Genomic DNA, 16,438 nt, shown 5'->3' on the forward strand with positions numbered 1-16,438 from the left:
CATCATCATTATCATCATCATCATCATCATTATTATTATTATCATCATCACCATCATAATCATCATCACCATCATCTTCATTATCATTACCACTTCCACCACCACCATCATCATCATCATCACTACCACCATCATCATCATTATCACCACCATCACCACCACCACTATCACCATCATCATCATCACCACCATCACCACTATCACCATCATCATCACTATCATAATCATCACCATCATCATCATCATCACCACCACCACCACCATCATCACATATATATAAAAGAGAAAGATAGATTGACGAACAGATAGATACAGAAATACAAACAGACAGATAGATAGACAGACAGATAGATAGATTGATAGAGCCAGTCCCCTGTAATTGTGCCAGGGGTGGGTCAGAAGTAGGTTTTGTCCAAGGCGTATTGTCTTAAAACTGTTCGTGGACAATTGACCCACTTGGCTGGTGCAGAGGATGAAGAAGGGAGGCAGGGGCTGAAATAGATAGGTAGATAGATAGATAGATAGAGAGAGAGAGAGAGAGAGACTGATTGAGTGATTGATAGACAGAGGTGCAAAGTTAAGCAGGGAGAGTAGGGCTGAGATAGATAGATAGATAGATAGACAGACGTAGAGATAGTGATACGTAGGTTATATAGATAGATAGAAAGATAGACAGAGACGTAGACAGATACCGATGCGTAGATATAGATAGATAAATAGATAGATAGACAGAGAGGCAGGGTAGGGAGGATGCTAATGGTTGGGAGGTGTGATAGATAGACAGATAGATAGATAGATAGAGGCAGAATGGGGAGGATGGTAAAGGTTGGTGAGAGAGAGAGAGAGAGAGAGAGAGAGAGAGAAGGTAAAGAAGTCAAGCAGTAACTCAAGCAAGGAGGAGGGTGAAGGGGGAGAGAAAGGGAGAGGAGAAAGCATTTTACCTCCCTCCTCATCCTCACTCTTGTACCCCACTTCACTCCCCCTCTCCCTCCTCCTCCTCCTCCTCCTCCTCCTCCTCCTCCTCCTCCGCCCATTCATTTTCTCTCTAAGTGTGCCTGCATTACGGTGCCACATTTGCAACAAGTGCAATTAAGCGTGCAACAGCCCTCACATTCTTGCTTTTGTGTTCCTTAGGCCCTCTCTCTCTCTCTCTCTCTCTCTCTCTCTCTCTCTCTTTCTATCCTATTTCATGGTCACGACAGTTTGACTCTTCAGCCATTTTGGATCCCACGTTAATACACATTCATCCACTTCTTGCTGGTCACTTTCCCCCATCTTGTGCCCTGCTTTCGTCATTATGCGATGCTGCGTATCTCCTTAAAACGCAAGAAACTACAGCAACATGAAATTAGCACCAGTGATACAAGGTGGTAGGTTGTGGCGACCATCATCCACTCACATGATGCAGTGCTGCCTACTTCTTCCTTAGCCTGTATCATTCTTTTTCTGTGCCTGTCCTCCTCTCTTCCTATTTCTCCCATCTTTCCTGTCACTTCTTATTACTTTTCTTTCCTTTACAGGTGGCTTTACATTGAGTGACAAGTCAAATGGTTTCCTGTAAGCCAAGAAACCATTTACAACGCTGGGTGGTAACCATATAACCAAACCATTCGTGCTCCCTACGTGTCAACAAGTGGGTTGGTGGAGGGTTAGTGCCCCTCCCCGTAAAACAAATAACTCAAAGTCAAATGGCCACCCCTTGCGGGATTATGGCGTCCGGCAATAGATAGATAGATAGACAGAGGATTAGTGGCCAGGTCCTTGCCTCCCCTTATAATTCCTAACTCAGGTCGTGGACACAGTAGAGGGAGGGTCAGGTGAGGTCAGATCAGGTGTGGTTGGGGTAAAGTGTGGTCACCTTACATACAGACAGCTTCTCATTACTCTTTGCTTTTGTATTATCTATCAACCAATCAGCCTACCTGTACTACTATCTATCTATCGGTCTATCTATTTTCTGTCTATTATTCGATCCCCACCTGCATTACCCAGTGAGGCCCACAGCTGTCGACGAATCTGTTTGGAATAAATATTTTTTTGTCTGCCAGTGTGGGATTTTGTACCCTTTCTCTCTCTCTCTCTCTCTCTCTCTCTCTCTCTCTCTCTCTCTCTCTCTCTCTCTCTCTCTCTCTCTCTCTCTCAAGTCCTCTATACCTATATACAAACAACACCAAAATAAAACAAACAAACAAACAAACCAATATACATAAGAATATTAATGAGTAAGAAGCAAAATAAATCGCTATATAAAAGGTGTTAACATAAAGAAAAAAATTAATGTGTAAAGAGCAAAATAAATCGCTATATAAAAGGTGTTAACATAAAGAAAAAATTGTGTAAGAAGATATTAATGGGTAAAACGCAAAATAAATCGCTATATAAAAGGTGTTAACATAAAGAAGATATTAATGTGCAAAATGAAAAATAAATCGCTAAATAAAAGGTGTTAACATAAAGAAGATATTGATGAGTAAATCATAAAATAAATCGCCATATAAAAGGTGTTAACAGAGGAAAATGTTACGGTATGAAATGCAAAGTAAATCGGTGAAGAGAATATGAAAAGAAAAAAGAAATATAAAAAGGAATTTGACTTATATATCACTATTTACCATAAGCTGAATTTGCTCTTGTATTACCTATCAACCAATCAGCCTACCTGTACTACTATCTATCTATCCGTCTATTATTCGATTACCACCTGCATTACCCAGTGAGAGCCGGAATTAGTAATAATAATATAAATAATGTTAACTTTCCATAGGCGTAAGTAACTCAGTGATGCAAGCGCCCTAACACCTCTTCCTAAGCGATTTATTTAACTTCTTACACCTTACCACCCCTTTCCGTGTTAACATAAATTCTTCCAATATGGCCATACTCAGCATGAATAACGTTCACAAGGATATTAACCAGCCATATCCAAAACTAAGTCGCAAAGGATGAGGTGTTAGCCATACTTTTCATATATAAAGTCTATCTATCTATCTATCTATCTACAGTTCTCTCTCTCTCTCTCTCTCTCTCTAGCCAGACGCCATAATCCCGTAAGGGGTGGCCGTTTGTCTTTGAGTTAGTTGTTTTACGGGGAGGGGCACTAACCCTCCACCAACCCACTTGTTGACACGTAGGGAACACGTATGGGTTGGTTATATGGTTACCACCCAGCGTTGTAAATGGTTTCCTTGCTTACAGGAAACCATTAGACTTGTCACTCAATGTAAAGTCAATTGAAAAGGAAAGAAAAGCAATAAGAAGTGACAGGAAAGATGGGAGAAATAGGGAGAGAGGAGGACAGGCACAGAAAAAGAGTGATGAAGGTGAAGGAAGAAATAGGCAGCACTACATGAAGTGAGTGGATGATGGTGAAAGACTGGAAGAGAGGAGGGCAGAGAAAAATATGATAAAGGTGAAGGAGGAAGTGGACAGCACTACATCAAGTGAGTGGATGATGGTGAGAAATAGGAAGAGAGGAGGGCAGACACAGAAAAAGAATGATAACGGTGAAGGAAGAAATAGGCAGCACTACATCAAGTGAGTGGATGACGGTCGCCAGAACTTACCACCAACAAATAACGTACACGGATATTAACCAGTCCTATCCAAAACTAAATCGCTATGAGAGAGGTGCTTGGGAGACGAGAATACGGCCCCAGATCGCGGTGATACAGCACACACACACACACACACACACACACACACACACACACACACCATCACCACTTTACAACACATACAATCTCTCTCTCTCTCTCACACACACACACAGACACACACACACACACACACACACACACACACACACACACACACACACACACACACACACACACACACACACACACACACACACCCTCTGGCGGGCTGGTCGCTTACACTACAAAGTTCCGGAGAGCGATCCAGTCAACACGGGTCGTAAATTTGAGAGAGAGAGAGAGAGAGAGAGAGAGAGGCTAAAGTTGATTTATACCAGAATGTTCTCTCTCTCTCTCTCTCTCTCACACACACACACACACACACACACACACGCGCAATACACCAGCTTACACCAAACTGGAGTCGACAGCACAATCTTCGCAATCTCTCTCTCTCTCTCTCTCTCTCTCTCTCTCTCTCTCTCTCTCCGGTCATAAACTCTTGCTTACATGCAGTCATACCAGCATAAAGATGGGATATGCCAGGATTCTCTCTCTCTCTCTCTCTCTCTCTCTCTCTCTCTCTCTCTCTCTCTCTCTCTCTCTCTCTGATCTGGTGCTAGGGTATAATATTCAATAACTTTTTATACACCCATTCCCACACTTCATCTATCTATCTATCTATCTATCTATCCATCTGTCTATCTATCTCTGCCTAACCTGAAGCCCTCCGCTCAAAGTAAATAGGTTAAACAGATAGACAGATAGACAGATAGATAGATAGATAGACAGATAGGAAGGTAGGTAGATAGATAGACATAGATAGACAGACAGATAGATAGATAGATAGATAGATAGACAGATAGACAGACCACACTGCCTTTACCGTCCTCAGTATTTCAGGCATTAATATTAATAGGACCTTCCTCTCTCTAATTGCACAAGTTTTTGAGAGAGAGAGAGAGAGAGAGAGAGAGAGAGAGAGAGAGAGAGAGAGGGAGAGAGAGTTTCCATATATCGATATTAAATATGTTTACTGGTTATTATTATCACGCTGTCTTTTATTATTATTATTATTATTATTATTATTATCATCCGGACCTCCTTTCCCACCCAAGGGCAGGGTGAGGAGTAGCAGTGTCCAGACAGCACAAACTTGCCCAAGCCAAATAGGCCACACTTCCATTCACTCATCATTCAAGCCCCCGGAATCCTGGCTCTACCGGATACGCCAAAAATATTCACCACATTCTGCAGCTTCACACAAACGTATCCGATCGAGTCAATCCAGACGCTGCCATGCTCACAAGAGGTGCCAAAATCCCTGATCATGCACTTCTCACAACATTCATCCAGCTAGCTCGATCTCTTGTCAGTTCCCTAGCCACACCGACTTCCAAACCTCTCTTCCTCACACACTCATCCACCATATCTCTCCACCTTCTCCTTGGCCTACCTCTCCTCCTCCCTCCTTCAAATTCGCTCAGATATACCTTTTTTCACCACTCTAGTGTTATCCATTCTCTCCACATGACCATACCATCTCAGTACACTCTCTTCGATTCTGGTGTCCACAGACTTCCTCACTCCACACCTTTCACGAATCACATTATTTCGTATCCTATCCACCCTCTGTACTCCACATACATTCCTCAGCAGTCCCATCTCCACTACTCTCACTCTTGACTTTTCATTTTCATGCCACACCATAGTCTCACATCCATACGTTAGAGTTGGCACTAACACTCCCTCATGTAAGCCTCGTGCAGCTGCAACACTCAAGCCTCTGTTTCTTATCAAGGCCTTCATTGCACCAGCTACTTCTCTTCCTTGTGTCACTCTGTTTTCAACTTCTTTTGCACATTTACCTCTCTTTCCTATCACTGTTCCCAGGTATTTGAATCTCTCACCAATTCCAGTCTCTCTCCATTCACTGTAACATCACACTGGGAGTCACCTTCTCTCTCAATAACCATCACTTTACTCTTCTCTACATTTATTATTATTATTATTATTATTATTATTACTATCTATGTCTTCTCCTCCTCTTCTCTTCTTCCTCCTCCTCCTCTTCCTTTCCTTTGTTCCTCCCTCCTCCTCCTCTTCTTCCTCTTCCTCCTTCCAGAATCACACCTCCTCCTCTTCCTCCCTATCCACGCCTCTCCTTTACATATATATTAAACCTAACGATATGACCAAACATCTTAAATATTTCTATCTATCTCTATCTATCTGTGGATTTATTATACTTATCTATCTATCAGCCAATCAGTCTATCCGTACTATTATCTATCCGTCTATCTATTTTCTGTCTATTAATCGATCTATTTACCTCCATTACCAGCGAGGTTCTATCTATCTGGCTACCTTTTCTATCTACTTACGAGTCTATCTATCTATCTATCTATCTGTCTGTCTATCTGCATAATGCTTATAATTTGTATGGTTGTTTACATATACCGTATACTTACACATACACACACTGATACATACACACACACACACACACACATACATACATACATACACACAAAATTCATCACAACACATACTATGATGCATGACATTCGGGATCTCTCTCTCTCTCTCTCTCTCTCTCTCTCTCTCTCTCTCTCTCTCTCTCTCTCTCTCTCTCACACACACACACACACACACAGACACACACACCATCATCATCATCACTTTACAACATACACAAACTCTCTCTCTCTCTCCCTTTTACACACACACACACACACACACACACACACACACACACACACACACACACACACACACACACACACACCTACCCCCCCCACACACACACACACACCTACCACCCCCCCACACACACACACACCTACCCCCTCCCCCCACACACACACCTACCCCCCCACACACCAATTCACGACAAGTGTAGTGGAATGCAGACTAAAATCATTACACCTAAAAAAACAGAAATAATATCCGAACGAATGTCAATGAACTTCTGGGCACCCTCACCGTACATTCGATTTTGAGACAAGGTACGAAGATGTCTGAAATTCATCAAGATTATTTTTTTTTTATATTTTAGAGGCGTTATATCGTTTTCTGTATGTCACGTGGTTTACACACACACACACACACACACACCACAAATTACAACTCACAAAGAATTTCAGATAATGACAATAATAATAATAATAATAATAATTAGTAATAATAATATAAAACAATATGGTGATTACTGCTACTCGTACTGATGATAATAATAATAACAATAATAATAACAATAATAATAATAATAATAGTAATAATAACAATAATAACAGTAGTAGTAGTAGTAGTAGTAGTAGTAGTACTAGTAATAATAATAATAATAATAATAATAATAATAATAACAATAATAACAGTAGTAGTAGTAGTAGTAATGATAATAATAATAATAATAATAATAATAATAATAATAATAACAATAACAACAGTAGTAGTAGTAGTAGTAGTAGTAGTAGTAGTAATAATAATAATAATAATAATAATAATAATAACAGTAGTAGTAGTAGTAGTAGTAGTAGTAGTAATAATAATAATAATAATAATAATAATAATAATAATAATAATAACAACACCATCACCACAACCCACAACAAAGACACCCCCAAACACACACACAAAATACCTCCACCCAAACACACACCGTGCTCTCACCTGTACGTGCGCGGGTGTAAGGGAGAGGACGCAGAGGATGAGGATGGCGTAGAGGGGCGTAGGTGTGTGTGGAGGCGTCATGGTGTAGTGAAGGTAACAAGGGCCAGGGATGTGTAGTTACCGTCCCTGACCCTTAACTGCCGGGAGATATTACGTATGAGGACCTGTAGAGAGAGAGAGAGAGATATTAGATAGATAGATAGATAGATAGATAGTCAGATGGATAGGCAGATAGAATGTGTGTGAGATAAATCATATACGCTCGTGGAGACCTGTAAGGAGAAGAGGAATTAGGGATAGACAGATAAATTTTGATAGATAGATAGACAGATAGATAGCAAGGACCAGGGATGCGTAGCTACCGTCCCTGACCCCCCCCCCACCTGGCGAGGGATATGCGTAGGTGGACCTGGGGAGAGAGAGAGAGAGAGACAGAGAGACAGACAGAGAGACTCATTTATAATACTGACAATAACATCAGCACTTCACACACGGCTGCGGCAAGATTTAATAATTACACTATAAATTATCATCAATTCATCATTCATTCATCATCCAGTCTTACGTTGCCCCATGAGGACCGTAGGAGGCCGGGGCTAGGCAAGTTGGTCCTGACATTTAAGATGAGAGTGACCAGCCTCACTCATCCCTGAGTGGCATTACGTCAGCAATCAACCCCAACCATCCCTTGGATATAAACCTGCACCGGCTCAATTCGATTGGAGCGCCGTAATTACCCACTAAACCACCAGGCGCCAAAATTTGGGTATATGGTTACCACCCAGCGTAGTAAATGGTTTCCTGGTGTACAGGAAACCATTTGGCTTGTCACTCAGTGTAGAGTCACCCGTAGGCAGAAGGACGAGGAAAGAATGAAGGAAAGAAAGACAGAAGAGGATTGAAGGAAAGAAGGATGGAGGAAAGGAGAGGGCAGACACCGGAGAGCAAACCTAATCGTGTGAGTGAATGGTGAGCGCCCCCACCAACCACCAATCAGCAATTACTATAAATAAATAATCAGCAATTACTAATAATAAATAAAGAAATTAAATAAATGAGGGAAGGAAGGAAGGAAGGAAGGCAGGCAGGCAGGCAGGAAGAAGGTAGGTAGGTAGGTAGATAGGAAGGAAGGAAGGAAGGAGGGAAGGTAGTAGGAAGGAAGGATGGAATGAAGGTAGTAGGAAGGAAGGATGGAATGAAGGTAGCAGGAAGGAAGGAAGGAAGGAAAGAAGGTAGGTAGGTAGGTAGGTAGGTAGGTAGGAAGGAAGGAAGGAAGGAAGGAAGGAAGATAGATAGGTAGGTAGGAAAGACAAAAGTAGGAAGGAAGGAAGGAACGAAGGAAAGAATAGAAGAAAAGGAAAGAAAGGAGAAGAAGAAAGGAGGAAACAGAGGCCTATCACTCGTCTCGGTCACGTTAGCAGACTAAAAATAAAACTCCTTGGCCAAATATCCAGCAAAAGGAGGTGCTAGGGAGATAAAATAAATCGAGGAAAAAAGAAAAAGAAAGAAAGAGAGAAAGAAAGAAAGAATAGGGCAAGTTGGGTAAAGAGTAAGACAGCCCAGCCAGTCTTTACCTGTTGCCTAATTTGTCAAGGTTCTGGTGTGGTGACAGGCCTACCTATACTCCATACTATGTGCAGACAGATTTGCCCAACAGTGATTTGGTGACGGGTTATGGTCAAACGAAGAATTCTGTTTTCTTTTCTTAACATTTTCTCTCATTTTTTTGTTTAAGTACTGCCATTCCAGGTGCTTTGAATCAATTGCATTCATTCTGTTTTCAGGTGATCAGTGACAATTACCCTTAAGAGCCAAACCAAGAGACAGGACCTGCCTGCTTTTGTAACTCCAGTATAGATATGTGTTTTTTTACCCCGGGTACAGACACCCCCCCCCCCAAAGGGGTAATAAAAAATACTGTTTCTTATTGCATTAAAAGAAAAAGCAGAAAAAACAACAACAACAACAAAATAGCAGTGTGAGGTGCAACAAAGCTTCACACTGAATTATACTTCATGGAAAGTCTATCTATCTATCTATCTATTGCCAGACGCCTCAATCCCGTTTGGGGTGGCCACAAACAAATCGCCTCCAAGTCGCCCTGCCCCCCGCCATTTCACTGCCCTGCTCCCAACTCACACCCCCCTCTCTCATATACCTCTCCACCCCATCCCTCCATCTCATCCTCGGCCTCCCCCTCCCTCTTCCCCCCTCCACAATTATTTTTACGAAGACGCACAAGTTCATAAATGCTTCAAAAATGTCGTTAAGTTTGTATTTCTTTCTCCTAAAAAGCCAGAACATTACAAGAATGTGCAGTTTGCATGGATCAGTCCAAACAAGTGAGATACCAGGATATATAAAGGACAAAAAAGCACACAGAGAGCGCATACCTCCGTCAATGCCATTGCAGGAATCCTGATCCTGATCTGGCCCCAAATTTATTTATTTATTATTATCATTATTATTATTTTTTTTTTTTGGGGGGGGGATCCTGGCCCACCCTTCCACAAAATTTTATTAGAATTCACAGAGAACTTTTGGAGATACTGTGTGGGCAAGCAAGAAACACACAAACACAGGTGAATACATAACCTCCTCCAACTTCGTTTGTGAAGGTAAAGCCTTGAGTCATAACTGAAATCATGTGTCTATATTCAGAAGGTATGCTGTAGTTTTTTTTTTTTTTATCTAAATGTACGTTACCGTGTGCCTAAATATGTTGTACACATAGGGAAAAGTCATGAGTTTTTGGGAGCTGTATTTCCATTAGTTTCAGAGTTTTTGTTATATTTTTTAAAACCCCGAGGGCAGTTATCACTTTCCCTATTCACTGGGGTAAAAAAAAAAAAAAGAATCACCTATTCCTTAAAATCTCCGCCGTGACTGGCTGTATAACTTTCATTCCTGTGTCATGTGTCAGGTTGTCACGTACCCACCGCCGTGTGATATCCAGTCTGCCCATTTGCCTTGAAACAGCATCAGTGAGGCAAAGTTAAGGTAAATTGTTTTTATTTAGGCTACCCCGATTGATTAAATAAATCGCCAACGAAGAGGTGCAATGAAGATAAATCGCAAAACGGGAGGTGTTAGGAAGATAAATTGTCAAAAGGGAGGTGCTAGGGAGATAAACCGCCAAAGGAGAGGTGCTAAGGAGATAAACCGCCAAAGGAGAGGTGCTAAGGAGATAAATCGCCAAAGGAGAGGTGCTAGGGAGATAAATCGCCAAAGGAGAGGTGCTAGGGAGATAAATCGCCAAAGGACAGCCGCCACGAAGATAAATCGCTAAGGATGCTACGGAAATAAATCGCTAAAGGAGAGATACTAAGGAAACAAAACTGCTAAAGATGTTACGGAAGTAAATCGCTAACGGAGAGCTGCTATGAAGATAAATCGCTTAGGGAGGGGTGTTACGGTCTTTAACCCCTTCAATACGGTAATGTACTTTCTGACCTATTTTTCTATACTCCTTTCACCTTAACCTGACTCAAATTGTCATCCTTTTGCAGCTTATATCACGTAGCTCAGTGCCAGAAAAATACTATGGCCTCTACATTCTTTCCGGAGCACTTCTTCGTGACTAGCATGATATTCTGGTATTACTCTCTTGCTACAGTTTAGAATTCAAGATGGAGGGATGGCAATTTTAGGCCAAGTTAGAGTGAACGGAGTATATGGATTTTTTACATGCCCAAATTTCGTCCTTTTGCAGCTTATTTCACGTAGCTCAGTGGCAGATTAATACTGTGGCTCTATATTCTGTCATCAGCACTTCTTCGTGACTAGCATCATATTCTAGTGTTAATCTCTTCCGACATTTACTACTACATGCCAAATATCGTCCTTTTGCAGCTTATTTCACGTAGCTCAGTGCCAGAATAATACTGTGGTTCTATAGTCTGCCATCAACACTTCTTCGTGACTAGCACCGTATTCTAGTGTTACTCTCTCTGTTAAATCTCAGAATTCAAGATGGAGAGATGGCAAGTTTAGGCCAAGTTTGAGAGAAAGGAGTAAATTCATCTTCACTTGGCTCATATATTCATCCTTTTGCAGCTTATTTCACGTAGCTCAGTGGCAGAAAAAATGCTATTATATTCTCTCGCCCGCACTTCTTCGTGACTAGCATCAGTGTTCATCTCAGTTCAGAATGCATTATGGAGATGGCAATTTTAGGCCAAGTTAAGGTGAAAGGGGTATAGGAAGGAAGATGGTAATGAAGGTAATATTTAACCTCTTCAGTAAGGTGTAATTAAGCAAGATAAATCGCTAAGGAAAAGGTGTTGGGGAGTTTCCAGTTGTAAGACTCCCCTAAACTGAGTAAAATCGTCTGGAGAGAGAGAGAGAGAGAGAGAGAGAGAGAGAGAGAGAGACAGAGAGACGTCTGGATAGCAATAACCAAATCGTCTGGAGAGAGAGAGAGAGAGAGAGAGAGAGAGAGAGAGAGAGAGACAGACAGACAGACAGACAGACAGACAGACAGACAGACAGAGAGACGTCTGGATAGCAATAACCAAATCGTCTGGAGAGAGAGAGAGAGAGAGAGAGAGAGAGAGAGAGAGAGAGAGAGAATCGTCTTGAGATAGGAGTAAGCTAGAAAAAAAAGTCACTGGATTGGAGGTTAAAAACTATGTAAAAGAATAAAATCCATTAAGTTTTTTTAGTAATCAAAGAGAGAGAGAGAGAGAGAGAGAGAGAATAGTCCCATACACTCAATACATTAAAAAACCCATCAAAATTTCAGTTATACCTTTAAGATATATAGGCATTTTAAGTCCTATAATTTTGGAGTGAGAGACTGACGAGGAGTGCGTATGTCAATGAGGTGGAGGGGGTGATGGGAAGGGGGAGGCCAAGGATGAGATGGAGGGATGGAGTGGACAGGTATATGAGAGAGGGGGGTGTGAGCTGGGTGTAGGGCAGTAAAATGATGGGGGACAGGGTAACATGGAGGCGACTTGCTTGTGGCCACCCCTTACGGGATTAAGACGTCTGGCAATAGATAGATAGATAGACAGACAGAGACAAAACTAACTCAAATATCCTCAGTAATTTCCTTCTAACAGTGACACAAAAAAAGGTAACTCACTATTGTCAGGAAAATAATTATAACTTTAAAGAAATAACTCAATATTATTAGTAAAATAAAACCCATATAACCAAATACTCTCAGTAAAGCAAGTCCTATAACTCAGTATTCTCAGTAAAATAACGCTTCTAAATGGCGCTTATTCTCAGTACAAAAAAAACTCCAATTAACTCCATATTCTCAGTAAGGCAGATCTATGACAGTCTTCCCTCAGTAAAATAAAACCTGTAATTCGTCTCAGTAAAACCTAAGTCCCATAATTCGGTATTCTCAGTGATTAACGCTTCTAAATGGAGCTTATTCTCAGTAAAAATAAAGCTCCAATTAACTATTTTCAGTAAAGATCTATGACAGTCTTCTCTCAGTAAAATAAAACCTAGAATTCGTCTCAGTAAAACCTAAGTCCCATAACTCGGTATTCTCAGCAATTAACGCTTCTAAATGGTCCTTAATCCCTGTAAAATAAAGCTCCAATTAACTCCATATTCTCAGTAATGCAGATCTATGACAGTCTTCTCTCAGTAAAATAAAACCTGTAATTCGTCTCAGTAAAACCTAAGTCCCATAACTCAGTATTCTCAGTAAAATAACGCTTCTAAATGGCGCATATTATCAGTAAAATAGTTTCAATTTACTCCAGTTCTCAGTAAACTAAATCTATAACAGTCTTCTCCATGCAAAGTAAAACTCCAAAATGGCACCCAAATTAAAACATTACAAGTTAGGAAAGTGGGGCTTCTAACCGAGAGTTGCGAGAGGCGGCGAGAAACTGCGTGGCGCCGCGAGAGAGAGGTTGGCGGGAAGACTGTGATGGCGGGTGTGATGGTGGAGAGCGTCCGTCCAGCAGGGAGGCTAGACGCTGAGTGTGCTGCCTCCCTTCCACCCTGCCACCACCCCACCTCCTTCCACAGGCGCGCGCCACCTCCACCTACCACGTCAAGGGGGAAGAGGGCGGGGGGAGCCGGGGGAGGGAAAGGAGGAGGGAAAAAAGAGAGGAGGAGGGAAAAAGAGGAGGAGGGTTAGGTCTTTGAAGGAGGGGTTTTACAAGACGTAGAATTCGGGGCCGCACTGATTGCACTGTAAAAGTGGCTAAGAATATTTTCGTGTAATATATGCTAAATAAATCACTAAAGAAAAGGTGCTACGGAGCTTCTCATGCCACCTCTTACGTCAGGGGCAGGGAAGAATGGGGGAAGGGGCGAGGAAAGCCGGGGTAGGGAAATTCGAAGGAAAAGGTGCTCGACGGCGGGAATTGTTGGAGACGAAGAATTGACCACTTGTGAGATTTTGGTCCACAAGGAAGTTGAAGATACCGATATTGTTAATTCTCGGAGCATCAGCACAAATCGCGTGGGGGAAAAAAATCGCTCGGAAACAGCTCCGACATTATACCAACTACATTACTGCCTAACAATGATATGTTTTGAATTATAAGTAAATATGGAGAGTGGGTCCTAATTTTTTTTAACAGGTAAAAAGACGAAGGACAAACAAATTAATACAAGTATGTACAGTAGATTTTTTTTTTGGGGGGGCGAGGTTACAGTTGTTTCTACCGTACCCTGATGTATGTGGGGGAGCAGACCCATAGAGCACAATCAAGCAGGTGCCTTGCTGTGGCAGGCAGCGCGTGGCCAGGGTGGGAACAGGGTGCTTGCACATGGCGAGGTGCAGGTAAAATGGAGGAGGCATAGCCCCCAAGAGGATGAGCTGTGTATAGGAGATATGTAGGAGTAGTAGTCTCAGTCCGGACTTTGACTACTTGGTAAATGTGGTTGAGTTCCCCGCCTGGGAGTGTTGTGCAAGGCCAGCTACCACGTCACTGCCATGGTAGTACCTCCCGGGACGATGGTAACCATCCACCTACTACCTTTTTGGTGGGCTAACGGGTGTTACACCTTGCCCAAGGGTGACCCGGGACTATGCAGGCCAGGGGCGTCCACCTGCCCTCAGCCGGACAGGGATCCAGCCGCATACCCAAGCCTATCGTTCATGATAGTCTCTTGACTCTAACTTGTTTTAAAACTGCCATCCCTCCACATTGAATGGTGAGTTGTAACAATAGACTTAAACTAGATATGATGCTGGTCATGAAGAACTGTTGTGGTAACGATGCAGAGCCGTAGCATTGGCCATTTCTGGCTGAGGGAAACTTCTTTTAGTGATCAAGTACATAAAGACAGTGATTCAAAGCGTTAGGTGAAATACTTTAAGATCGTCTGAGCAGGTGGAGAGCATGGAGAGGGAGAGGGGAAGACCAAGAAGGAGATGGAGGAATGGAGCTGAGATGCACGAGAGAGGGGGTGTGAGGTGGAGGAAGTGCAGCTAAATTCCAGGGGACACGGGGACATGGAGGCGATTTGTCTGCGGTCACCCCTTTCGGTTTTAAGGGGTCTGGCAGTACCTAAACAGATAGAAAAATAGACCAACAGACACGGATAGATATAGGTAGACAGATTTAACCTCGCTAGTCTAAAAAGTATGAATAAAATAACCTACACGGAAATAATAATAATAATAATAATAATAATAATAATAATAATAATAAGATAGAAGAGAATATCTGGGTGTCCATCTATCCATCATCCACTTCCTTACTACCCTATCGGCAGCGTAGGGGCCCGGGGCTAGGCGAATTAACCCTGTCATATAATAGTGTAGAAATTAGGAAAATAAATCGCTTTTGGAAAGATACTACGAAGCTTCCCAGACCACATACAACCCAGCCCTACATCAATACTATAATTCCTTCACCTTAACTTGGCCCATACATACATAGAGAGAGAGAGAGAGAGAGAGAGAGAGAGAGAGAGAGAGAGAGAGAAAGAGAGAGAGAGATCCTGCACAATGTTCACTCTTTGTTATATATATTTTCTTTCTCTTTATTAGTCAAAACTCCGGTATGTGGCTAAATTTACGCGGGCTCGAATTTGAAAACTTGTACCGGCGCGAATTGTTTTTTGGCGCCAAACCTGAGAGCGATACCTTTTGTTCCCGCCAACTCTGTTCTAAGAGTGTGGAGTTGTTATCTGAGAGAGAGAGAGAGAGAGAGAGAGAGAGAGAAGTGCGTAGTGTGGAGTGTAAAGGTGTAGGTGTAAGAGCAATATTCTAGTGCAATTAGGGATCTCACTACATCATTCCTTTCAACACCCTTTTCGCTCTAACTTGGCCTAAAATTGCCATCCCTCCATCTTGAATACCGAGCTCCAACAGGTTAACACTGGAATAGGATGCTAGTCACGAAGAAGTGCTATGAAATGGCCGTAGAGCTGCAGTAGTCTTTTTCTGCCACTGAGCTACGTGAAATAAGCAGCAAAAGGACGAAAATCTGGGCCAAGTTAGAGTAAGAACAGTAAAACACCTTAACACCTCTTCCTTAGCGATTTATTCATGATTCTGTTCCCATACTATAACCTTCTGTGTAATTCATGCACTCTATGTCGACAAAGAAAATATAAGAGGATGTTAAGAGGGAGTTTGGTAAATAAATCGCTAAAGAGGAGGTGCTAGGGTGCATTACCGATAACTGCTCCACCCCTCCACCCATCTCTCTCTCTCTCTCTCTCTCTCTCTCTCTGTTCCAAAACACACACACACACACACACACACACACACACACACACACACACACACACACACACAACACTTCCAACACTGAATTACAGATAACACTCTCTCTCTCTCAAACACACCTACACATAACACTTTTCCAACCAACACTGCATTACAGATAACAGCTCTCTCTCTCTCTCTCTCTCTCTCTCTCTCTCTCTCTCTCTCTCTCTCTCTCTCTCTCTCCCCACCCACACCTCTGCAACGCACACCACTCCCTTCCATCCAACAATACCTATCAGAGATGCCCTTCATTTTCTTAGAACAGACTTGCGCCCGAATTCACGAAAAGAAAATGACTTACGGGATTTTTTTTTTTATCGTAACTAAGAAGGTAGGTAGTGGCGATCATCATCCACTCACCTGGTGTAGTGATGCCTACTTCTTCCTTCACCTTTATCATTCTTTTTCTGTGTCTGTCCTCTTCTCT

The 16,438-nt window shown here is 42.2% G+C and overlaps 1 protein-coding gene across 1 annotated transcript in view; it reads right to left on the minus strand.

Annotated features, from left to right (window-relative positions):
* Nucleotides 1-7,388, minus strand: part of LOC145410995 (uncharacterized) — a 71,580-nt gene extending 64,192 nt beyond the window's left edge. The window contains exon 1 of the mRNA XM_080281057.1: nt 7,308-7,388. Coding sequence (XP_080137183.1) covers nt 7,308-7,388 — 81 coding nt within the window. The remainder of the gene's footprint in view (nt 1-7,307) is intronic.
* Between the last annotated feature and the right edge of the window lie 9,050 nt (nt 7,389-16,438).

Source organism: Coenobita brevimanus, chromosome 11, assembly GCF_032717465.1.
Source record: "Coenobita brevimanus isolate Jiangsu-jjx chromosome 11, ASM3271746v2, whole genome shotgun sequence".
NCBI lineage: Eukaryota > Metazoa > Arthropoda > Malacostraca > Decapoda > Coenobitidae > Coenobita > Coenobita brevimanus.